Raw genomic sequence first — 26096 nt, forward strand, 5'->3', positions numbered from 1 at the left:
TATGAAAACCTTCACAATGTACTCTTTGTTGACTATCTGACTAGTGGGAACTCAGTAGATGTAGATGATGCTCTTGTTGTTGAAAAAAGGTATCATCATGAGCTTCTGGGTGGACTTGCTTTGCCTGGCCTCTCATGCCAGCAAAATCAGATGTCCAGCTTATACAGGTTAATCCATAAACAGTGTGGAGCATTTCATAAATTTCTGTCGTATTTTTGCCCAGTTTAACATAGAACTTTATTGCATTGTGAGCTTTCAAATAGTTTTCACGTTCTGACTGCATTGCGACAAGTAGTGTCAGCTGTGACAAGTAGTGTCTAATAATAGGTGTTCAAAGTGCTGTTACAGCCATCTCCTTCAAGCTGGAATAACAAAAGTCGGCAGGTCAGCATATTAGATGTATAGAAATAATATACTAAAATTATGATAACCTCGAACAGTTATAACTGCCTCTCCTAAAAAAATCTCAAAACTTATGGAATGCACCTTGTATCTATACTGATGTATATTTATATTGTGTTTATATTTATTATGGAGATCTGTAGCCATGGGAATTACTGCTGGACAGTGTGATTGATAGATCATTTATTAAAGATAGTCTTGTGTAATATCTGAGAAAACAATAACTTTCCTGTGGTTGGTCAGACTGATTGTAATTAATGTATACTATCTCAAGGTTCTTTTTAGAACATATATCTACAGACACATCTGGACTAATCATTATATATTAGCCTTGATCTGACAGACCTTATGATGTATGATCAAAAGGACTATCCTATATTTTTAGGAGTATCTAGAACTACAGGACTACTTTTTATTTTGTCTTTTTCTTTTCTTTTTTTTAAAGATGGTAAGATGTGGTGGTGGTGGTGGTGGTTTAACATTCGTTTTCCATGCAGGCATGGATTGGATGGTTTGACTGGGGACTGGCAAGTCAGGAGGCTGCACCAGGCTCCAATCTGATCTGGCAATGCTTCTACAGCAGGATGCCCTTCCTAACGCCAACCGTTCCAAGAGTGTAGTGGGTGCTTTTTACATGCCACCGGCATAGGAGCCAGTCAGGTGACACTGGCATTGGCCATGTTTGGATGGTACTATTTACGTGCTATTGGCACAGGAGCCAGTCGGGGCAGGGCGGGGGGGGGGGGGCTGGCATCAACCATGTTCAGATGGTACTTTTTACATACCACCAGTATGGGGAACCAATCAAGCGGCACTGGCAATGACCCATGCATGAATAATGCTTATTGCATGCCACTAGCATGGGAGCCAATCAGGCGGCACTGGCATTGGCCACAACTACAATTTCCATTTGATTGTGATTTGATTTGGTTTGATTTTGATTTTGATTTTACTTGACTCAATAGGTCTCCTCAAGCACAGCATGTTGCCTGACGATTCAAAGGTACTTTTTAAATGGACTGGTCATGCGACACTGGTGTAGGCTATGGCTGTGATCTCACTTTACTTGCCAGGTTTTCTCAATCACAGCATATCTCCAGAGGTCTTGGTTTTTTGTCATTCATTGCCTCTGTGAGGCCCAACATTCAAAGTTCATGCTTCACCACTTCATCTCATGTCTTCCTGGGTCTCCCTCTTCCACAAATTTCTTCCACTGTTAGGGACTGACACTTCTTCACACAGCTCTCCTCATCCATATGCAGTACATGACCATACCAGCGCAGTCGTCTCTATTGCATGCCACATCTAATGCTTCTTATGTCCAACATTTCTCTCAGGGCACTTACACTCTGTCGTGTGTGCACACTGACGTTACACATCATACTAGTTTCATTTCTTTCAAGCCTACGCATGTCTTCAGCAGTAATGACCCATATTTCACTGCTGTGTAGCATGGCAGTTCGCACACATGCATCACACAATCTACCTTTCACTCTGAGCAAGATGCCCTTTGTCACCAGTAGAGGTAGGAGCTTTCTGAACTTTGCCCCAGGCTATTCTTATTCTAGTGGCAACGCTCTCCAAGCACCCACCCCTACTACAGACTTAGTCATCTAGGTAGCAGAAGCTATCAACTACCTCTAGTTTCTCCCCTTGGCATGTGATGGAATCAGAGCATCTGCGGTGTTTATTGTCCCTGTGCATCTGCCGCACACAAAAGCTATCTTCCTGGTTAACCTTCCCTTGATGTTACTGCACCTCTTACGCATCCATAGCTTACATTGGGTACATCTTATGGAGTTTCTACCTACACCTTTTCTGAAGATTGAGCAGGGCCATCTACATGAAGGGGTTTGTGATGTGTTCGCCTTCCTACTTACTGGGACTTTGGTTTTTGCAGCATTGACTCTAAGGCTCTTTGATTCTAAACCTTGCTTCCACACCTGAAATTTCTTCTAGTTCTGGTAGTGATTCCGCTATGAGAACAAGGTCATCAGCATAAAGGAGCTCCCAGGGGGCAACCTGTCTTGAATTCCTCTGTTATTGCCTGGAAGGCTATGATGGATAGGGGGGGGTGAAGTCTGATCCTTGGTGAACCCCCTACTTCTACCCGGAATTCTTCACTATACTAATTGCTGACCCTTACCTTACTAACGGCATCCCTGTACAGCTCTTATTAACCACTCGTCAATCCTCAGTTTCTGCATTGCCCACCAGATAAGAGATCGGGGAACCCTGTCAGGGCTTTCTCCAAGTCAACAAAAGCCAAGTATAGGATTTCTCTTTGGCTAGGTATTTCTGCTGCAGTTGTACCAGGAATATAGCATCAGTGGTGCTTCTATCTGGCACAAAACCGAACTGCATCTCATCTAAGCATACTCTCTTCCAAATTAGTTGGGCTATGACCCTCTCCATGACCTTTGTCACCTGATAAAGCAGTTTCATACCCCTGTAGTTATTTCTATCTAAAGCATCACCTTTACCTTTGTGGCAGTTGACTATGGTGCTGCTACGCTAGTCATTGGGAATGACACCTTTGTGAACTACATGGTTTACAATACAGGTGACTAAGCCATAACCTACACCACCAGATATTTTAAGCATCTCAGCAGTGATTTCTGACAGGCCGGGGGCTTTTCCTGATTTCATATCCTTAGTTGTTTTATCTACCAGGGTGCTATCTATTCAGGTAGCTGGTCCCTCTACTGGGTCAACATTTAGAAGGCTCTCCTCCTCCTATTCATTCTCTACATTCAGCAGTCTTTCATAATGGCTTCTCCAAGCCTCTTTCTTTGCAGAATCATTAAAAGCAAGTGCATCATCATCCATGCGGACACATTTCTCTCCTGTGACATCACAATTTTCTCTCATACACTGTCTTGCAATCCAAAATACTTCAGTTCTTTGATCCTTACTTCACTGAACATTGGCAAACTTCTTTTTTGTTTCTTCCTTGGTTATGTATACCTGTCGCCCAGCCTCCCTTCTGGCTATCTAGTACATTTCCCTGCTAACCCCACTCCACTCTTCCAGGCTTTTCAGACCTGTTTCTTTGCTCTAATGGCCTTATCTACCGTATTATTCCACCACCATGTTACTCTAGGTCTGGAAGGGATTTTGCACAAGCTGTAGATTTGGTCTGTGGCTCTTGGTAAGCTGTCCCATAGGAATTTCCAAGTCTGTAGCTCCTCGTCCCTCTCATCAAATTTCTCAATGAGGATGTCCCTAAATCTCTGACCATGTGAAGGGTTCTTTAGCTTCCAAAACCTTCTTTTCTGGATTGGTCTGCTTCTTGACATCCTTCTGGCCTCGAGTCTAAAGTCACTAATAACTAGTCTATACTGGGGAGTACATTCTTCACCAAAGAGGGTCTTTTTATTTAAGAGTAACCTTGCATCCTGCTGTCTGGTGAGGATGAAATCAATCTGGCTAGCAGAGTCACCCGATTGATAGGTTATCAGGTGGCTGTCTGGCTTCCTGAAGTTAGTGTTGCAGATTAATTGGTTGCATGCATCACAGAACTCCAGTATCCTAGTTCTCTCTTCGTTTCGGGAACCAGTTCCATGGTCCCTGTGAGCACCATGGAGGATACTGGATTGCCGTCTGACATGCCCATTAAAATCTCCAGCTGCAAAAATAAGGTCATTGCCACTTGCCTTTGAGGTAGCCTGTAGAAGGGTGTCATAAAAGTGGTTCTTCTGATCATTTGGTAGGTCTGCTTGTGGGGCGTAGGCAGAGATAATTGTAGCTATACTATTCTGCAGGACTAGCTTGAGCTTAAGTACTCTATCGCATACCCTGACTACCTCTATGACCTTATTCACCCATTTCTCCGCAAGGAGTATGTCTACATCCCCTACTCCATCACTGTTACCTTCCCAGAAGATTTTATACCTGTACCTTGCCTGTGAGGACCCTGGCTGATGCTCCTCTCCACCTTACCTCTTGTATGCAGCATACATCAACACGTCACCATTCAAGCATCTCTACAATCTCACTAGACCTACCTTTCAATGTGCCTACATTGACAGTGCCAACTCTAAAAACTGGGAAAGGAATGTGGGAGGAGGCATGAGGAGGGGTGATGTTATTCAGTCCCTGAAAAGAAGGTTTCATGTTTGTTTGATAGACATGCTACACCTGTTCTCATCATTCAAACATTCTGGCGTGTTAAGATTCTTGCCTCTACTAGGGGTAGGAGTAGATGTTAGTGGCGTTGTAAGTATAAGCATTATGGACATTGTAAAAACGTAAATTTAAGCATTACTGGTGTTGCAGATATAAGTAAGTAAATCAATAGAGATAGATAAAGCAGAATATGAATATCAATATGCCAAGGTTAGATTAAGAAGGTGGGCAGCTAAACTAGTTGCATTTGTCCCAGGAAAGAGAGAGAGAGAGAGAAGAAATTGCAGGTATGATAGAAGATATCACCAGTGAGGGAGGGAGTTTCTGGTGAGAGAAGAGAGGAACAAGCACGCCCATACACACACACACAAGAGCAAACACATGCATGCACACGTGCACACACACACACACGCATACAAGACAAGCACGCACACAGACAAGAATAAGCACACACACAGAGGAACAAGCACACATGTACAGCCCATTAGCTTTCTCTTTCTACTTCGATACATCCATGGAAATTACCAAGTAGTTGACAAATTTCGATTCGAAATGATAGATAGCCAATTAAGTAGGTGGGCAGCTAAACTAGTTGCATTTGTCCTGGGAGAGGAGATTGCAGGTATGATAGAGAATACCACCAGTGAAGGAGGGGGTTTCCTGTGAGAGAAGAGAGATATCTGGTGATGGTGGTGGGAGAAAAGAGACATCCGGTAATGGTGGTGGAAGAAGAGAGAGATATTCGGTATTGGTGGTGGGGGTGGGAATGGGTGTACGCACTGCGAACAAGCAAGGGTTAATTTAGAGAGATGGTACAAAAAAATATGTAACCAACTTGAGAACACAGGAGGGAAGGAGAGATTTCATTTAGAAAATTGCATGAAGAATTAAGGTGAAACACAGGCTGAGAAAGAGAGATTAGAAAGTTTCAATAATTAGCTTACGAAAGTAGATATTAGTAAATAATACATATTAAAGCGAATGGCGAATGAATGCGTGAAAAGATTGGAAAATGAAAGAATATCTTAGCTTAGCAATGCATAATTGGGCATCCAAGAACCATCTATGTTGGAATGAGTTGCATGAAAAACAGGAGGGATATTTGGCTGCTATTTTCAGTTTGAAGATTTCTTCATTAGCATTACCATATACAAACAATGAAGACGGTATGAACAAGTCCTGTGGAAGTGGGATGTGATGATGTAAAGTTATTGTGAGGCATGGTCCAGACATATGTGCTGTTTGTTATTGTTAATCGGTTATACAAATATTAGTACAAATGGAATGATTGGATCTTCACTTCAACTAGACTGTAGATATTTTATTGTTGTGTGGGACACTTAATTCTCTTGTCTCAGTTCACCTTTATCTGCCATACCTCTTTGGAATGTTACCATCACATACCAACATGTTTCAGCAACTAGCTAAAGCATGTGCTGCATCCTCTCCAGCCATCTTCTACTGCAGCTACAACAATCCCTGCTCCTCTGAATATCCTAACTGCATACCACTTCCACTCATGGCCATCTGGTAACATATCTGACTTGTTGAGTATAGAGCTCCTCCCTTGAGACACATAATCTTGCAAGCCGTGTGGTAACATCACTAGTGCTGGTGGCACAAAGAAAAAGCACCCCAGTAAGCTCTGTAAAATGGTTGATGTTAGGAAAAAACATCCAGCTGTAAAACCATGCCAAAGCAGACATTGGGCATGATGCAGACATTGAAACCATTGGATTCTGGCAAACTGTCCAACCCATGCCAGCATGGAATATGAACATTAGATGATGATGATGTGAAAACTATATTTTTAATGACCTTGTTTATACCTTTTCTTTTAATTTCGTTGAAGAGAATTTCTAAAATATATACCTACCAATTTGTATTTGCGTACTGAATGCTCTCATTTTTAACATCCTTACAATCAAGCTGTGGTAAATAATAGCTGTAAAATGATATTTGTATTAAATAGCAAATACATCCTGTATTTTTCATACATGTTACTTATTTTTTCCATTTTATATCTTTCTAGCCTACTTTGGATATCAATGACAATTTAACATTTGATACAGAGTTTGAAGATCTGTTCAGTGAAATCATGGAGATTGCCATTCCATCAGTATCCAGTAATCCAGTTGACTCATCACCAGATTCATGTTCTCTCTCTCCTATTCCATTGGCCACAACCATCACATCTAAAGAAATTGAGATGCAGACAAACCAGGAAATCACAGAAGCCATCTACTCTGACCATGACTATGTACAACGTTCACCATCTTCTAGTGACTGCAGCATCTCTCAAAAATCATGCTCATCACCAGTTCCACAGTCAGTGGAGAGTGAAGAACTCAGTCCCACTTCTTACATTAGCAATGCCGGAGAAGGAGAGGAAGAGGAGAAAGAAGAAAATGAAGAGGAGTTAGATGCAGAGCTTGCAAACCCAGAAAGCAAAGACTCATTCTCTCAGAGCTACAGCAATATAAACTTGAATGACATCAGTAATTTAGGATTATCCATAGAATTAGGTATGTTCACATTTCAAAATATTTCCAATAAAATAGTTCTTAAAACAAATAAAAAAAAAATACTGATTGCAGTTAATGTTATTGTATTCTAGAACTCATAAGGCCAGGGCTTAATCTGGTTTCCATGATGTACAAGTAATTGAAGTTACAACATTCCCCACTGAATAGGATGCCAGTCCATCATATGGTTAACTTTATTGTTGGAACTCATTTTCAGCTGAATAGACTGAAGTAACATAAAATAGAAGTGTTTTGCTCAAGAGCACAATGCACCACCTGGTCTGGGAATTGAAACCACAATCTTATGATCACAAATGCAACACCCTAATTACTGAGCCACAGTGATGAAAATATTAAAAAAAATTGAATGACCTAGAGTAAATGAAAAGTAAAGGAAAAAACTACAAAAGAATATTCACCTAACACATAATTAAAACAGACATTAATTTTGACAGGCAGAATGCACGAGTTTACTATGAATATTTGTAATATGTTACACCTGTTGACAATCATCAGCTGTCACTATTCATTTAGCATTATACTAACAATAGTTGCTAACCATTACCCTCTAACCATTACCAATGTGTAACTGAGCTGTTAGCAAGCAGCACAGCAAGAGGCTGTTGGCAAAGTTTAGAAAGTAAAACCAACAGACTACTACTACTATTACATCATCATATAGGTTGTACACTATTTACAATACGGTGGCACTCATTTACAACAATCACAGAAAATCAAAGCAAGGATACACTAACACACCCACATGTGCACACACACACACACACACACACACACACACACGTATATACATACATACATACATATATATATATATATATATATATATATATATATATATATATAAAATTTCTTTAGTTTCTGTCTTACAATGTTTTGGCTGGTGTGGAGCTATAATAGAAAACACTTGCCCAAAGTGCTATGCAGTGGGACTGAACCTGCAACCAGTAAGCGCAAAAACTAACCAGTGAACAAGCACAAACACTATACCAAAAGATCTAAAATACACTGTCAGTTCTGATTAGTAACAGTTCTTGCCTGAAGATTGCAATGGCATGAAACTCAAGTTGCCAGACAAATTCTTAGTTTTAATTTCAATAAAAAAAAAACTACACCAAGACTTGTTTCTATCTCTCTGTCATACTCTAACTTCTCAACACCTTCTACAAAGCCATCTTCTTCAGTACTACACCCCTTAAGTTATGTGACCCCTGTACACACTGACATTAGGAAGGGCTCTAAAAACTATACTTAAGCAGACAATAGAGGTTGGCATAGTTCTCTTGTTCATTGTTAAACCATTCAACCCATGCCAACATAAAAACAGATGTTAAATTGTGATGATGATAAGGATGATTTTACATATATATATATATATATATATATATATATATATATATATATATATATATATATATATATATAATATCATCCAGTTAATAACCTTATAATGTGCATTTCAAAGTTCTACAGTTATCAGCTACCATATGCTATCATACAGCAGGAATACTCCTTTTACTGGACATACATGTGGAAATCCATTAGTGTATGCAGAATTCATCTTAAACAATATATAATTCAAGGAAATAGAATGAACAGGCTTTAATCCACATCATAACAATTGTTTCTGTGCATTAGCAACAGGTGTTAGTTGCTGAGTGTTTCATATATTATACATATTATTATATAAGTATTATATAAATATGATCCAGCAATAACTGTGTGCTCAGTATTTATATATATATATATATATAATATATTGAGCTCACTTCAATGGTTGTGTGGTTAAAGCTATAAATTATGGCAACGAATAAAAATCTGACTCTGTCATTGAGCAAAATAATTAGGTCTGCTTTATCCATTCTTCCTGACTGATATACCCTCCAGCCTTCATCAGGTGTCTTGGGGAAATTTTGAACCTGGGTTCTCATTCCTAAGGTATTTTTTGATGTTATTATTATTATTATTCAGGTCACTGCCTGGAATCGAACTCGGAATCTTGGGGTTAGTAGTCTGCGCTCTTAACCACTACGCCATATGCCTGTGGGCAATTATGGAGTGAATTTTAGCGCTTATAAATCTAATATTTTCCTATCCTTCTGTAATACTGGTTCCCATATACTATTCGTATCTGCACTTGATCTGCTTAGGACACAACAACCTCCTAAGCAGACCGAGTGCAGATATGAATAGCATATGCGAACCGGTATTAAGGAAGGATAGGAAAATATTAGATTTATAAGCCCTAAAATTCACTCCATAATTGCCCATGAGCATATGGCGTAGTGGTTAAGAGCGCAGGCTGCTAACCCCAAAATTTCGAGTTCGATTCCAGGCAGTGATCTGAATAATAATAATAATAATAACATTGAAAAATACCTTAGGAATGAGAACCCAGGTTCAAAATTTCCCCAAGACACCTGATGAAGGCTGGAGGGTATATCAGCCGAAACGTTGTGTTAACAACAAACAAGATGACAAATATCCATCAAATGTAAATAATGAATGAATGAATGAATGTATGTATGTAATCAAACCAAATTTTCATCATTTTGAGCCTCTCAGCCATTTTCCAGTAATTTTGCAAATACACAGACAAACAAATAAATATGAGTGATTACAATACCCTACTTTTGCTTACGCATGCAGGATACTAAATAAGAATTTCATTTGACAGAGTAACCTGAATGTTAAAGGGTTAAACTAGATATTTATAATCATAATGTAATAACATTTTTTCTTGTTATATTTACCATGTTTATTTCTTGTTATTACTGCTTAAGAAATGAATCATTTCTTGTTTTTATGTTTATATGAAACTAAATTTTGTCTTATGTTTTAGTATTGACAATGAGACATTTATGCTGTGATTGTGTTTATGAAATATATTTTATTAATGTAAACACCTATTACATCTTCCTAAACTTATTTATATGTCAGTATTACAGAAAATATTAGCTAAATGCTCTCTCTCACCCTCTCTCTCCCCTCTTTCTCTCTCTCTCACCCTCTCTCTCTCACCCTCTCTCTCTCACCCTCTCTCTCTCACCCTCTCTCTCTCACCCTCTCTCTCTCTCACCCTCTCTCTCCCTCTCCCTCTTTCTCTCTCTCCGCTCTTTCTCTCTCTCCGCTCTTTCTCTCTCTCCCCTCTTTCTCTGTCTCCCTTCTTTCTCCCCCCCCACATGTATATATAATTACAGCTGTAAAATTTGGGATAGAATTTTAAAACCTTTTTATTCATTTCCTACAAAAGATGGAATATAAAATTTCCTCTGAGATGTGTACATTCACATACAAGCAGTACATAAACAATCAAACAGTACTTGTTGCACTCATTGCCATGCTCTGCTTGTTGCATAAATAACAATGCAGTACCTGTTGCATACATGGCCATGTAGTACTTGTTGGATACACAGCTAAGCAATACATAAACAGCCACACTTTAACCTATTACATAGACAACCATGGAGTTGCTGTTGCTTGCATAGCAATGTTCTACCTGTTTGCACACAGCTTTGTAGTACTCATTTCATGTGAACCCATGCAGTACCTGTTGCTTACTTAGCTATGCAGTACCTGTGTTGCACACAGTCATGCAATGTTTGTCATATATATATATATATATATATATATATATATATATATATATATATATAGTCATGCAATATCTGTTGCTTACATTGCTATGCAGTACTTGTATGCATAACAAAGCAATATGTGTTGTATGCATAGCCACTCAGTGTCCAGTGCATGTCCTGACACTCAAAGACACTATCACCGTCAATGAAGTTGCACTAACAAATGTGTTTTTTGTTGTTATTGAAATGAATCATTTGCATGAAATTTGAAAGCTTATATGTAAAGTGTGCAAACTACTGGTGCTACCTACTGGCCTAAGGTTCTTTTAGTCAACTCACTTATTACTCATTTCATTCATGACTTGGTATATTGGCTTTTCTGGCTTAGAGAGAATGTTGATCATGAATCAAAAACAGATAATTTATTTGTTGTTTTTTTTTTTTTTTGAATTTCCCTTTTATTGAACAGAGCTTGCTGAAATAGAAATAACCAAATATCATGTAATCAACTACATTAAAGTAGTTAAGTAGTTAAGATCTTGCCAACTAGTGATTAAACCCTTTGACTATACAGTGTACAAAAATAGGAGTTATGAAATTAAATACCTTTTCCAAGAAAGATAGACAAGTAAAATGAAAGTGAGAATATAATCTCAGTCATGGGTTGTATTTGCTGCAAGCTTGCTGCTATTTTACAATTGTTATCCAATTGTTCGCAAAGTAGAATAAGGTAGTTTGGGTTCATTGGAAAAGAGAAATTATTACTATTATTGACTATATATAATTTAGTATAGTTATTATTTCTTACTTTTCTGAGGAAGGGTCCCACTTGAAATGCCTAATCTCTCTCTTTTTTTCCCTCACAGCAAACTAACTTATATTCACTTTATTCATTTTTTAAGTTAGTTTATACAGGACTAACTGTTTCATTTATCAACTTGTGTTTTTATTTCTATTGTATAGATTATATATAACCTTTTGAAAAATATTCTCCTTTTATTTTCTTAACTGTTTTATAAAGGTTCTGGTGGTGAAAGTATCTCAACTAACAATGCCTGGGTGCTTAACGATAATGTTGTTAGCACTGAACCTACGCAGACAATCAAAGTTATTCGCTTACCTTCCGAAAAAACGTCTGATTCTCTGTCATACACCATTAAACATGATTCTCAGTCAACATTAACAGCCAAAAATAATGTGAGTACTTCTTTTTACTGCATGGCTATTATTATTATAGGGCAGAAAGGGTGTGTGTATTATTGCCTCAAGTCAGCCTTGTTTAAGCATACCTATGATAAAAGGCTTTCTAGCCATGACCCATATGTTTAAAATTATTATAGCTAAGGGTGCAGGCATGACTGTGTGGTGAGAAGTTTGCTTCTCAACCACATAGGTTTGGGTTCAGTTGTACTGCATGACCTTTTGGGCAAGTGTTTTCTGCTATTGCTCTGGATCAACTAAAACCTTGTGAGTGGATTTGGTAGACAAAAATTGAGAGAAGCCTGTCATATATGCTAGTGTGTGTGTTACTGTCTCCCTTCCTTGACATTGCTTCATATTTGTAAGCAAGTTTCACCCTCATGCAAGTGGTGTCCTTCATTTCCAATATTCTGAGACATGTCTAGTTATGGGAAAACATTAGCTTGTTTGGAAACAGGTAAGGGTTGGTGATAGGAAGGGCATTCAGCCATAAAAATTCTGCCTCAAGAAAATTCCATCTGACCCATGCAGGTGTGGAAAAGTGAATGTTAAAATAATGGTGATGATGATGGAAGCATTGAGCTGGAACTGGCATTTTTCCTAGCTTTACCTTCTGAGTTCAAATTCCTCTGAGGTTGACTTTGCCTTTCATCTTTTCGGAGAAGATAACATAAGTACCAGTCAAGCACTGGAGTTGATGTAATTGACTAGCACCCCCCCCCCCCCCCAAAAATGTTCAGGCTTTGTGCCTATAGTAGAAAGGATTATTGGTTGTATTAATTGAATTGCATTACAAAAGGCCCCTATTGTACATCATATCTATAATTAATTTTTTTATAAATATAAAAGTAGAATTATTTACTACTTGTAGATATTTTGCTTTTCTTTTTGACTTGTTAAAGAGAGAATTGCATTTGCATGTTTGACATTTTACAATGAGAACTGCATATGTATGAAACACTTTGATGTTGACTGGAAGGGGAAAAGATGTGAATTTGGATAAAGATAGGGAGTAGTTGTTGCTGTGAATGAGAGTATGTTTCTGAGAGAAACTGACAAGTGAAGAGACATTGAAAATGGACCATAAAAGCCAAATTTTTTTGAAAACCTTAAATTGGAATTAAACTGGATTTTAAAGAATTTGGTATTAATTCAAGATAAATCAAAAAGAAAAAAATATTGCCTGTGTTAAATTTACAGAGACATATTTATTAATTCTGTTTTACTCCATTAAAAAATAGAGAGATTATAGTAAGGACATGTATGAATTTACAGGAGATTTTTATCACGACTAAAGAATGCCTATCGCCTTATAAATTGAATCTTCATGTAAATTTTACTAAGATATAAAAAAAAAAAAAATCTAGTGAGACTGAAGGCAAATTAGTAGCTGTAAGTATTTAACCTTTCTTCTTCTTTATACATCCAGTAGTGAGGGCACATGGCTTAGTGGTTAGGGTATTTGGTTTATGATTGTAAGGCCATCAGTTCAATTCCTGGCTACACAAAACACTTTATTTCACATTGCTTCAGTTCACTCAACTGGCAAAAATGCATAGTACCTGTATTTCAAAGGGCTTGCCTTGTCACATTCTGTGTCATGCTGAATCTCTCTGAGGACTATGTTAAGAGTACATGTGTCTGTGGAGTGCTCAGCCACAAGCATGCTGTTCTGTTGATTGGATCAACTGGAACCCTCTTCATCATAACTGATGGAGTGCTAGTATACACCTTATATCTATGTTTCAATTCAGTATATATATTTGATGATGACCTCAGATTATATTCAACATTCATCCACCTTAATACATAACAATTGTGAGATCCTAACTGAGATTTGCACTATAGTTTTCAGATTTTCCCGGTCAAGAGTCATTACCTAATATATGTTTTATACAAAGAAGAGTCACCATAAAAGTTATTAATGCCTGTGTGAATATGGTTTGGCCAATCAGCACTGGGTTACTTATTTATGGCTGGTGTAACTTTGCTCTAAGTTGAATTTTCTCACCTTTAAATAACTGTTGACCCAGAAGGTTCTAGAATCCATTTGGTGGGAAAACATTGCATACTTCCTAGGAGCTACACCCAGTCTGTATATATATATATATATATATATATATATATATATATATATATGTCATTATTCAGTTATATGTCAAGATTTCTTGCCAATAGAGGAAGAGCCAGTTTCTAACTTAGATCCAAGGCTCCTTCATTGGAATTTCAGCATCAACAAGGTATTTTTGCATGTATGTGTATGTATGTATAGTATTTGGAGTCAATGCACGTGCAGATTTGTATGCTTTATTTTATGTATGCATTCTCAAGCATATAGTTGCATGTCTAGATGTGCACATATGTACTTAAATGATGTGAATTACGATAAAGATAGGGAATAGTTGTCATTGTGAATGAGAGTAAGTCTCTGAGAAAGTAACTGACAAAATGAGAGACATGTTTGAGAATGGACTGTAAATGCCAAGTTTGTGTGTGTATGGGGGGGGGGTATGTTTTAAACAATGAACACTCCTAATGTGATAATAAACTAATTAAACTGTTAATCTTAAATTACTATTCACTTTCTTTAATCTTAGAAACTGCCAATAATTTTAACGGACGAAGAAAAGACATTATTAACTCGTGAAGGCTACGTCTTACCAACCAACATGCCACTTACAAAAGAAGAAGAACGTGCATTAAAATCTGTAAGAAGGAAAATAAGAAATAAGGTTTGTTGTTTTTTACTTACCTCCGCCAAGGAAGGAGGTTATGTTTACATCGGTGTTGGTTTGTCTGTCTGTCTGTCTGTGTACAAAATAACTCAAGAAGTTGTGAATGGTATTTGATGAAGCTTGCAGGAAAAGTTGGTAATAACACAAGGAACAGATGATGAAATTTTGGTAGTGATCCGTGAATTTTTATGGATTCTTGAAGGATTTTTCATTTGTTATATTTACTTTACATGAAGTATTACAATGTTACATTCTTTGATTATCTCCCTTGAAAACACGTTCATTGTTTCCATGTAACCTATGGTGGCGTTGCTGTTTCCAAAATTTATTTTCGTTTCTCTATTAGTAATTTTACTTGCGTATCTATCTTAAAATGAGCCGCTTAGTGGAGGTCTGCAGAGGATAACTTGACATGCCTTGACTATTGGGATTGACTCAAAAAGCTCAGGCTTTGCTCCCTCCGCTGCTGTGAGCTCTATATCATCTGTATGATGTGGAAAATATTCCATCAACATTGCCCATCTTTAAAATTCGTCTGAGGCTTGGCCCCAGTGCCATCCATCCACTACAGAAATGTTTGTGTCATATCACAACACTATGACAGAACTATTTCACCTCAATTGGCCCTCCTCTCTTCAACATTGTGCTATACACACATAAAAGAGGAAAGTGACTTCATGACATTCAAATGATCCCTAGATGATTACCCCAACAAATACCAGATAAACCACCCACACCCAGATATGTCTCTGAAAACAATAACCCTCTGCTTGAATGGGCTACGGTTCCCCAGAGTTGACTGTGTATCTCTTTCAGGTGGTTGCTATTAAATTAGACATGGCCTGAGTCAACTTCGGCCGAAACTTATCTAAGTAATCTAATCTATGCTGTAACTTAATCAAAGCATAACAACATGGGTAGAGGCTGATATCTTAACATTTCTGATGGTCTAAGTAAAAAAAAAAAAAAAAATTAAAGATTTATATAGAACTACATTCAGAGTATGTCTATAACCTATTGTGTTTAGACCTGGTTCCGTTTTGTAGATGCAATTTTTTTTTTTTTAAAGCACCCCGAAATTAGAAAAATCAAAAATCTGCAACAATCACGGTCCCATGAGTATCGGATAATGTAAAGAAACCGATTGTGGTGATTGTAGTTTTGACGGTGATTGTTGTGATCGTAGTTTTGACGGTGATTGTGGTGAAAGCAGAGACAGTATTGAGGATGACGATGGTTGAGATAAGTATGGGAAAAGGATAAAATAGTATCGGTGGTTATAATGGCGACAGGAGCGGTATGATGCTGAGGTGATCATGGTAATGGTGGGCGATTTTTAGCATGCATCTTTTTGGGTGGAAATGAGCTGCTTGGCGGAGGCCTGCGCTCTCTGAGTGGTTTTCTAGTTCCTTCATATTTTACTTTACAAAATGGTTTTTCATTTTCATTTATTTCTTTTGCCTCTCATCCAGTATAAAAGGTAAAAAGTAAAAAGAAACAAAAAACAGATTAACAAGGTTTAGTAGTGTGGTTAAGAAGCAACCATATGATTTCAGATTCAGTCCTGCTGCATGACACCTTAGACAAGTGTCTTCTATAGCCCTGGATTGACCAATGCTTTGTGAGTGAATTTAGTAGATGGAAACTGTGTGGAGGCCCATTATATATATATATATATATATATATATATATATATATATATATATATATTCTTTTATTCTTTTACTTATTTCAGTCATTTGACTGTGGCCTTGCTGGAGCGCCACCTTTAGTCGAACAAATTAACCCCAGGACATATTCTGTTGGTCTCTTTTGCTGAACCACTAGGCTACAGCGGATATAAACACACCAACATTGGTTGTCAAGCGATGGAGGTGGGACAAACACAGATACACACACACCAATATATATACGACGTGCTTCTTTCAGTTTCAGTCTATCATATCTACTCACAAGGCTTTGGTCAGCCCGAGGCTATAGCAGAAGACATTTGCCCAAGGTGCCACGCAGTGGGACTGGACCCAGAGCTTATATACAATGACCATAATGGACTTCTACCTCCACAGTTTGAAGAGGTATATGACTAAGGGAATTCTACTTTCATAGTTTGAAGGGGTATATGACTTTTATACTGAATAATGGCAAGTGAAATCTTTTTCATTTTTGTTTAGGTGTGCGCAGGGATGTATTATAGGCACATTTATGGCTGAGTGGTTAAGAAGTTTGCTTCCACTGCTTGGCCAAGTGTTTTTCTACTGTAGCCCTCGGTTGACCAAAGCCTTGTGTGGAGATTTGGTGGATGGAAACTAAAAGGAGCCCATTGTGTATGTGTGTGTGTGTGTGTGAATGTCTACCCCTCTCTAGACATTGCTGTCATACAAGTAATGTTGTTTGTTTCCTGTCTTCCATGGAAAATATGTCTGGCCATGGGAAATATTACCTTGCTTGGGAACAAGTGAGGGCAGGCTGGCAACAAGAAGGGCATCCAGTTGTAGAAAATCTGCCCCTTGCAAATATGGCAAAGGGAATGTTAAATGATGACAATGATGTGGACTTGTCTAGATCTTAACACAGCAACACACACACAAAAAAAAAAAACTGGTTTCAGTTAGATCACCTAATGATATATTGTTTTGACAATTTTGTTTGTTTCAAAAATAAAATTCTACTAAAAGTTGGCAATAGGTTATAACCTGGTTTTATAATTGTCTGTTTATAGATTTCTGCAAAAGAGAGTCGAAAACGTCGTCAAGAATATGTCGATGGATTAGAAAAACGAGTTAAATTTTGCACAGTTGAAAACCAACAATTACACAAAAAGATTATGAATTTGGAGAAACAGAATATGTAAGTTTTAACTTGATCTTAATAAACAGTTTTGGCTTCTTGTTACTGTTATTTAAGAATACAGGATGGAAGAATTGGTGCATAGTCTTGCAGTACTTAGTTATGTCTCTATAAATTGAGGTCAACCCTTTTTTTTTTTTGTCTTTCAAATCTTCCATGATTGATAAAAAAGTACAACTTTTTATACTGGGGTTTTCTGACTTAGAAATCATTCACATTTTGCCCAAATCAGCCTTCATGAAGAAAGTTCATATATTACCAGCAATAGTGTATCTTGGACTACATTATTTAATGTAAATCATTTATAACAGTGGAACTCAAGGTACATAAAACTATATAATAGTTTGAAGAATATTGGGTTAAAACCCCCATGGAAAGTTGCCCTTAGGACTTGAACCCACATTTTCTCTAAATATGACATATGTTCTACAATTACATCAAAGTAACCCTTCAAATTTTTGCCATCCATTTTAGAAGCTTTGTTCTTAGCAACAAGAATTGCGTATTGTCTACATCATTAGAATTTAGAAACTTCAAGAGTTATGAAATAAATTGTTATTAATGGTCGAACATGAAGAAGATAAAGCTGTAAATAATAGCATTTAGACTATTGGGTTACAAAAACCTTTTGGAAAGAAAAAGTCAAGGCTTTTATGAGACCTATTTTTAGAGGATAGGGTGTGGTTTGAGAGGGATTGGAATTGCAAAGTAATTGACTTCATAGCAGCTTGCTTATTGAGTTGTTAAAGAAATCTTTATTTCTTTATATGTCCCTTGTGTTTTCTTTTCTTTATATGTCCCTTGTGTGTGTGTGTGTGTGTGTGTGTGTGTGTGTGTGTGCGCGCACGTGCATTCCTTTCCATTCTTTCATCCCTCTGTGGTTGAAATAATTTGTAGAATTTGAGGCATTGGCCTATTATTAGTGTTATTGTGCTTATTATTATTGGATTCCTTTGGTGGTGCACCAGCATGACCGCAGCCACTTGGCTGAAACACATAAATAAATAAATAAATATGAAGTAAAAGTAGAAGCTATGATTGTTGTCAAAATAATTCTACTATTTCTTAGTTGTTATTGATCTCGTTGCTATTGTCAGCAACAATAGCTACTACTACTACTGCTATAGCTACTGTTTATAGTATTTTAATGCTAATTTTACTTCATTACTATGGTTCCACACTTATTCTCTTGTCATGAATTTAGCTGAAAGCCAAAACCTCAGAATATTTGCTTTTGTTATTTAATCCTAGGTCAGCTCTGGTTCAACAGTCTTATGATCAAAGATGTCCCTATTGTGACTATCTATTATTTCTAACGGATCAAACAACTTCATAGAAGCTCCCTAATTGGCTTAAATAAAGACATATTTAATTTGGTTCTGTCAATTGATTAAGTTTGAATTGTTGACCTCATACTGTAAATTCCACGAATCTATGGAATTTATTGTGTGAGGTCAGACTGATACAAACCCTATCAAGAGGTTTGATAAGATGTTAAGTCTGATGCAGATAACTTCATTTTTGTTTTTTCTATTTGTAGTTCCCTAGTAACACAAATGAAAAAGTTGCAATCTTTGATTATGTCTTCAACTAATAAACCAGTTCAGACAAGCACATGTCTTATGGTAAGTTTATGTCATTGTTTTGTTATATGGTATCCCCGGGCTTTATATTGTTTGATTGGTTTGAAGAGAGGCTGCGTGAATGTGATAAGATTAAATTGATGCAAGTTGACGACTGCAAGAAAGGTTTGTGCAAGGAGGCAATTCCAAGGGATTGGCATTCTGGGAAGAATGGACTGGGTGTATACGGTTAATACAGGTCCTGAAGAGTTTGATATATGAATTATTAGTAGAGGAAAGATGAATGTGTTGAGAGTAGCTGAGTGCAAGTAGCACATGGCCAAACAGCTTCAATCAGCAAAAACCATTGCATTTGCATTAGAAAATGGCAGAAGACAGTACATCTGTGGGTTTTAGTTTGGAGTGGGTGAATGAGCTTTCTCTGCAAGCAGTTACAGTATAGCTGTAGCACATATGGGAACAGTATTCCAGTGTGGATCTCTGGGTCTCACTTGAACTTTGTTGAAGACTAAAGTATTTTCCAGCCCTGAAGAGAAAAGTTTTTACAGTGCCATTTTTGCTGTGAAGGTCAGATGGGTGTGTGTGCATGTGTATGTATGTGTGTGTGTGCATGCGTCTCTCTCTCATATATATATCACAATTTCATTAAAACATTTTAAAACATTCCTTTGAAATTCCCAACTTTCATGATTCTGTAAAAAACAATCATGAAGAAGTCCTTATCAGTATATAAGAATCATTATTAACACTGTTAATTATTTTCTCAACATAGGTATTATTGTTATCTTTTGCCTTGATTGTGGTGCCAGCTGTTAACCCATTTCGGTCAAAGTCTAACACTTCTACTCAAATTGTCTCACAAGGACGGATGCCAGGTAATTATTTTTTTATGTAGTTTTTTTTTTTTAATTTTCATGATATAGTTAATTCAACAACTGAAATTTTTTTTGTCCAGTCAGACCATATTTCAATATTTGGCCATTGGGATATGACTTGGAGACCTGTCAACTTTCTCTAAGACATTTCTGCTATTTGCAAATATCTTGATTTCTCTGAATGTGAAGTATGAAAAGTTAAACTGCATATAGGCTTTCAACTTCTTCCTTGGATGATGCTAAGTTATTTGTTTTGTTTTTTGGGGTGGGGATGCACCAAGGACTTATGAAATGCTTGCTTTTTTTCTCTCCATTTCCTGCAGTTATTCTCTGCTTGTGAATCAACAAATTCACATCAAGTAGGAATATAATAGATTCTCTTTAACAAATGCACATATTTTTACATTACATACACACACACACACACACACACAAATACACACACACACACAAATACACACACACACACACTTATCAAACATAACTTATCTTACATAAATAGAGAAAACCTATACCATTTATGCATTGCAGACAAATACCGTATAATTACTGAGGAATTCAAATAAAGTTAAGCAAGAGGATAGAGATAACATCAAAGTATTGTCATGGAAACAAATCTCACTTGTCAAATTACAACAGCAAAATAGAATGTGATTAATTGAACACATAAACAAAAAAAATAGAGCCAATCATAAGTTTACGACACACTGGGCCCATGGCGATTAATAGTAACGATGTCATTGATATTGCAAGACTCTTTCAATGATATACTTGAAGTAATAGATGAGTAATCAATGGTGATTATGATATGTTTCTGTTAGAATTAGTAAGTGCATATATATGTATTTATATATATATGCATCGTCATCGTCGTTTAACGTCCGCTTTCCATGCTAGCATGGGTTGGACGATTTGACTGAGGACTGGTGAAACCACTTCTCTTTCTTCAGGCTCCAATCTGATTTGGCAGAGTTTCTACAGCTGGATGCCCTTCATATATATATATATATATATATCATCATCATCATCGTCATCATCATCATCATATATATATATATATATATATATGGTTGGCATTAGTAAGGGCATCCAGCTGTAGAAACATTGCCAGATCAGATTGGAGCTTAGTGCAGCCACTGGCTCTCTGGACCTCAGTCAAATTATCCAACCCATATATGTATGTGTGTGTGTATGTATGTGTGTATATATATGTGTGTATATATGCATGTTTGTATATATATATATATATATATGTATGTGTATATATGTATGTATGTATATACATATATATATACATATATATGCATGTATATACATATTTATATGTATGTATATGTATATATGCATGTTTATACATATTTATATGGATGTGTGTATATATATATATATATATATATATATATATATATATATATATATATATATATGCATGTATATACATACGTATGTGTGGAGGTGCAATGGCCCAGTGGTTAGGGCAGCGGACTCGCGGTCATAGGATTGCGGTTTCGATTCCCAGACCGGGCGTTGTGAGTGTTTATTGAGCGAAAACACCTAAAGCTCCACGAGGCTCCTGCAGGGGATGGTGGCGAACCCTGCTGTACTCTTTCACCACAACTTTCTCTCACTCGTACTTCTTGTTTTTGTTGTGCCTGTAATTTAAAGGGTCAGCCTTGTCACACTGTGTCACACTGAATATCCCCAAGAACTACGCTAAGGGTACACGTGTCTGTGGAGTGCTCAGCCACTAGCACGTTAATTTCACGAGCAGGCTGTTCCGTTGATCAGATCAACTGGAACCCTTGACGTCGTAAGCAACGGAGTGCCAACAACAACAAACATACATATGTATATATATATGCATGTTTATACATATTTATATATATATATATGCATGTATATACATATGTATATATATATGCATGTATATTCATATGTTTGTATATATATATATATAAGTGTGTATGTATGTATATATATATGTATGTGTATATATATATGTGTGTGTGTGTTTGTATGCATGTATATATGTATGTATGTATACATCTATATATATATATATATATATATATATATATATATATCATTATCATCATTATCATTTAATGTCTGTCTTCCATGCTGGCATGGGTTGGATGGTTTGACGTTTACCAGCCTTGTAGAAGACTACACAAGGCTACTGTGTCTGTTTTGGTTGGCATGGTTTTTATGGCTGGATACTCTTCCTAACAGCAACCACCCTGTATATATATATATCTATATATACACACACACACACTTGTATGTATGTTTATATTTTTCTGGTGTCTCTTTTTAGGAAATTCGCGAAGTTTGCTGCAGAAAATGGACGACCGATGTTCTTCAAATGATGACAGTTATCCAATGTTTTTACAAAGGAATCGTTTTCAAAATCAACTACAATCGCCAGCTGTTTGTTCATTGACACAACCACTTAAATCTGATATACCTGATTCAGATATTGATAAAGAATATGGTCCAGAACTTTACAAAGTCCATGATCAACAGATTTTCAAAGAAAATGATCATAAATCTTACAAAGGCTATTATCCAGATGTTTTCAAAGAACATGATCCAGAGTTGTACAAAGCATATGGTCCTACATTTTATAAAGAACAAACTCCAGAAATATATAATATGCTGGATCAAGAAATTTACAAAGAACAATATGAAGAAATCTATGAAAACCATGATGAGGAAACTTACAAAGTGCTAAATGATAAATATACTGGACAGGATCAAGAATTTTACAAAATATTGGATGAACAATTTGTGAAAGAACCCAACCAAGAAATTTTTAAAGAAATGGATAATAATATTTACAAAGAACAGCCAATGTCATTTGATGAAGTTGATGGTCTTGATTTACCTGAACATATTTTAAAACCAAATGCATCTATACGTGTTGTAGCTTCTATCCAACCTGGAACAGGTTCAATATCTGGAGATATTAAACGTTCACTTCAAACATCAGGTGCTACAGATTAGACTAAAGACAATTGTTGAATGCATTTCTTATTGACTCTCATAAAATAAAATAAGCTGGAGTTGTATTATTTTTAACTGGCAGAGCTTTTTACTACATCCAATGGCTTTGGTTTCTCTGCTTGCTAAAAATATTTGCAATAAGAATAATCTATATTAAAGATTATTTCTATTGTGTATGTGTGCGCGTGTGCATGTGTGTGTGTGTGTGTGCGTGCACGCGCGCGTGTGTGTGTGTATATATATGCATGCATGTGTATGTATATATGGGAGTAAAGGCATATATATATATGTATGGGTGTGTAGGTATGTATGTATGGATGTGCATAAACAGGATGTATAGTTTATTTATATTTAAAAAAAATATTTGGACAAATTTTTTTGTTTGATATAGGACATATTGAACACTATAAAAAGTTCAAGTAGTTATGCCAAGAACTAAATTTGATAAAAACACAGTGTGTTTGCTGTAATATATAATTCAATATATAATTCAATATTTTTACTGGTCAAAATATTTCACAAATATTGATGATGATGATGATGACGATAATGGTGTCAACACCAATGATAATAATGATGAAGAATTTTTATTGTGCAGCTGTTGCTCTGTTTTTCCAGTCAGAGAGTAGATTCCGTATGCAATTTTAGTAAATATTCCAAACGTTTTATCCCTGCTTCAGAAAATAATATTTTGACTCAGTGAAAGCAAATATATTAACTGTAATCAATAATTAACTAAATAAAGGTATTTTTATAAATCAATAAAATTAATTTAGGTTAGATTAATTTTGAAAATTAGTGGTAAATTACATTATATTGCACTTAATGTCTAGACTGGTTTAATTTACTTGTATATATGTGAGAACTATCTAAAAGCAACATTATAATTTTCCTTTGTTTATTTCTTGTTTTAATTTTGTATAATATAAAAACAGGTTTAAAGGACTCTAATGAGGATTTGGTTTTTAATTTTAGTATGAAACATTAGTGGTATATTGTGGGCATAAAATACAGACTGTGCTGAATAATTAAAACATAAGCATATTAGTAATATTATTCCACACTTTAGTATGTTAAGAAGCAGGGCATACACTGAATTGATAAGAACTGTGTAAGAGTGTGTATGTATCATGCAATGAGTACACTTGTTAAGAAGATAAGAAGCCTGGTCTGAAAAATAAATGAAGAAACTCGTTTCTGATATTGAAGAAGACTTGGACATCTCCTAATTCTACACAAGAATGTACAAAAGAAGTTTTATTTATGTATAGATTTCATATAAAAATTATATTGGTAAATGATATAATTACACACACACATGCTTACACATGTGTATATCAAAATTTGCTGATTCATTCATAATATCCCTGTCTCTGTATGTATGTACATGCATTTGTGATTATATATGCATGTGTGTGTGTTTGTGTGTGTGTGCGTGTGTGCGTGTGCACATTTTGCATGTGTTTGTGGTGTACATAAAAATATATATAAAAATATATTCCATATACACTGAATTGCTAATGTTTTAGTTATGTACACTGGATGTGAAGTAGCACATGTATGCATAAATGTTATATGCTTACATATTATAACATAATATTGTGATATATGCAAATCAGACTAAAATATTTTAACTGCTAAAATGTATTTTAGTCTCTAATATTACTTTTAAAAAAAAGAAAAAAACAGAGGAAAATAGAGGATATTTTTACATAACCAGATATAAATATAATTTGAATATAATTGAACAAAAAGCTGTGATTATATATGTATAATAATTTAGAATCTGTGTTGCTTGAAGTTTCATCAGTTCATTGAAATGCTTTGATATTTGAAGACATTTTTATCATTGCACTTTATTTGCATTTTATTTGGCATCTGTATCAAATAATTTACAGACTGATTTTTATCATCTTTTATTCAAATCAAGTGGTGAACATTGGTTTTTCTTTACCTTACAAAGTTGAATCAATACATATTTTCTTCTTTTATATCTCATTAAAACTGTCTTTTGTTTTTGTCTATCCTTTTAACCCAATCTCTGGAAACATGGAAGAAAGGACTTTCATTGTTTATTTATAAACATATTGACTTGACCCTTTTAATAGCAACCCACTTGAGACTGCCCCTGGCTTTTTTCTACAAACTTTCTGTTTTCAAGTGATCTAAATTAAATTTCATATTAATTTATATTCCAAACATCAGCTTAACAAAGTTATTTTACTGAATTATTCATTATTTTTTAAATTACTTGAAATAAAGGGGGTGCTTTCAATAGAAATATGGTAAGGAAAAAGTTAAAAACACTTATCAAGTTGTTATCAGAGAACAGAGAAACACAGTGTGTGTTCTTCTATCCATTTCTTTTCCTATCACTATTAGATATATGTGTCTGAGATAGTTGGACTTCAGAGAAGTTATTAAGAACAGGAAGTTTGGGAAAATTGTCTGGGCAATCCAGTGCCAGTAATAGTTCAACCCCTTGAATAACTCCTTGTAGTTTCAATTTTATCTCTCATTTTGCTGAGCTGAGATCCTGCTGAGTACGAATTTGCCTTTCATTTTTTTTTTAGTGTCAGAAAAATACCAGTAATACATCTGAGTTGAATCAGCACATTACTCTACAAAACTGACTCTATGTCTGCTCAAAAGAAACCTGTATTAGATATGAATGTTTAATGACTTTAGGGAACATGCAGCAAGCTTTTGACATATTCTGTGTCGAATCATGATTTTGAATTTAATCTTATTTGCATTGAATTTTAAGCTTATTTGGTCTTAAGAAAAGCACATCTTCTACAATCTCATTTCTCCAGCTGTATAAATCTATGATGACCTTCGGTTTATATAGGAATATAAATGTCTGAAGTGTTGAAGAATGATAATTAGTCATTATCATTTCACACCCACTTTTCCATGCTTGCAGGGTTACACAGCATTTGTTGATGCAGATTTTTCAATGCTATTTTTGCTGGCACCCCTCACTGGTTTCCAAGTAACGTAATATTTCCTATGGCCAGACATGTTTTCCAAGGAAGAATAGAAATAGACAATAATGATAGTAATGCTTGTTTATAGACACATATCAAGACTAGAGTACTCACAAACACTTATGTATCTCTCTGTACATTATATATATATATATATATATATATATATATATATATCATATCAAAGGGAAATGGAAATTAATTAAATT

The 26096-nt window shown here is 35.8% G+C and overlaps 1 protein-coding gene across 2 annotated transcripts in view; it reads left to right on the forward strand.

The window, feature by feature from the left end:
* LOC106874288 (uncharacterized) overlaps positions 1-24901 on the forward strand; it is a 46130-nt gene extending 21229 nt beyond the window's left edge. For both annotated transcript variants that reach the window (XM_089357425.1, XM_089357426.1), the window contains exons 2-8: positions 6563-7055; positions 11673-11848; positions 14449-14583; positions 17306-17433; positions 18974-19058; positions 19789-19891; positions 22209-24901. In XM_089357425.1, the coding sequence (XP_089213551.1) occupies positions 6563-7055; positions 11673-11848; positions 14449-14583; positions 17306-17433; positions 18974-19058; positions 19789-19891; positions 22209-22897 (1809 nt within the window). In that variant the 3' untranslated portion in view covers positions 22898-24901. The remainder of the gene's footprint in view (positions 1-6562; positions 7056-11672; positions 11849-14448; positions 14584-17305; positions 17434-18973; positions 19059-19788; positions 19892-22208) is intronic.
* Positions 24902-26096: the final 1195 nt, after the last annotated feature.

This window comes from Octopus bimaculoides, chromosome 9 (assembly GCF_046866305.1).
Source record: "Octopus bimaculoides isolate indiv1 chromosome 9, ASM4686630v1, whole genome shotgun sequence".
NCBI lineage: Eukaryota > Metazoa > Mollusca > Cephalopoda > Octopoda > Octopodidae > Octopus > Octopus bimaculoides.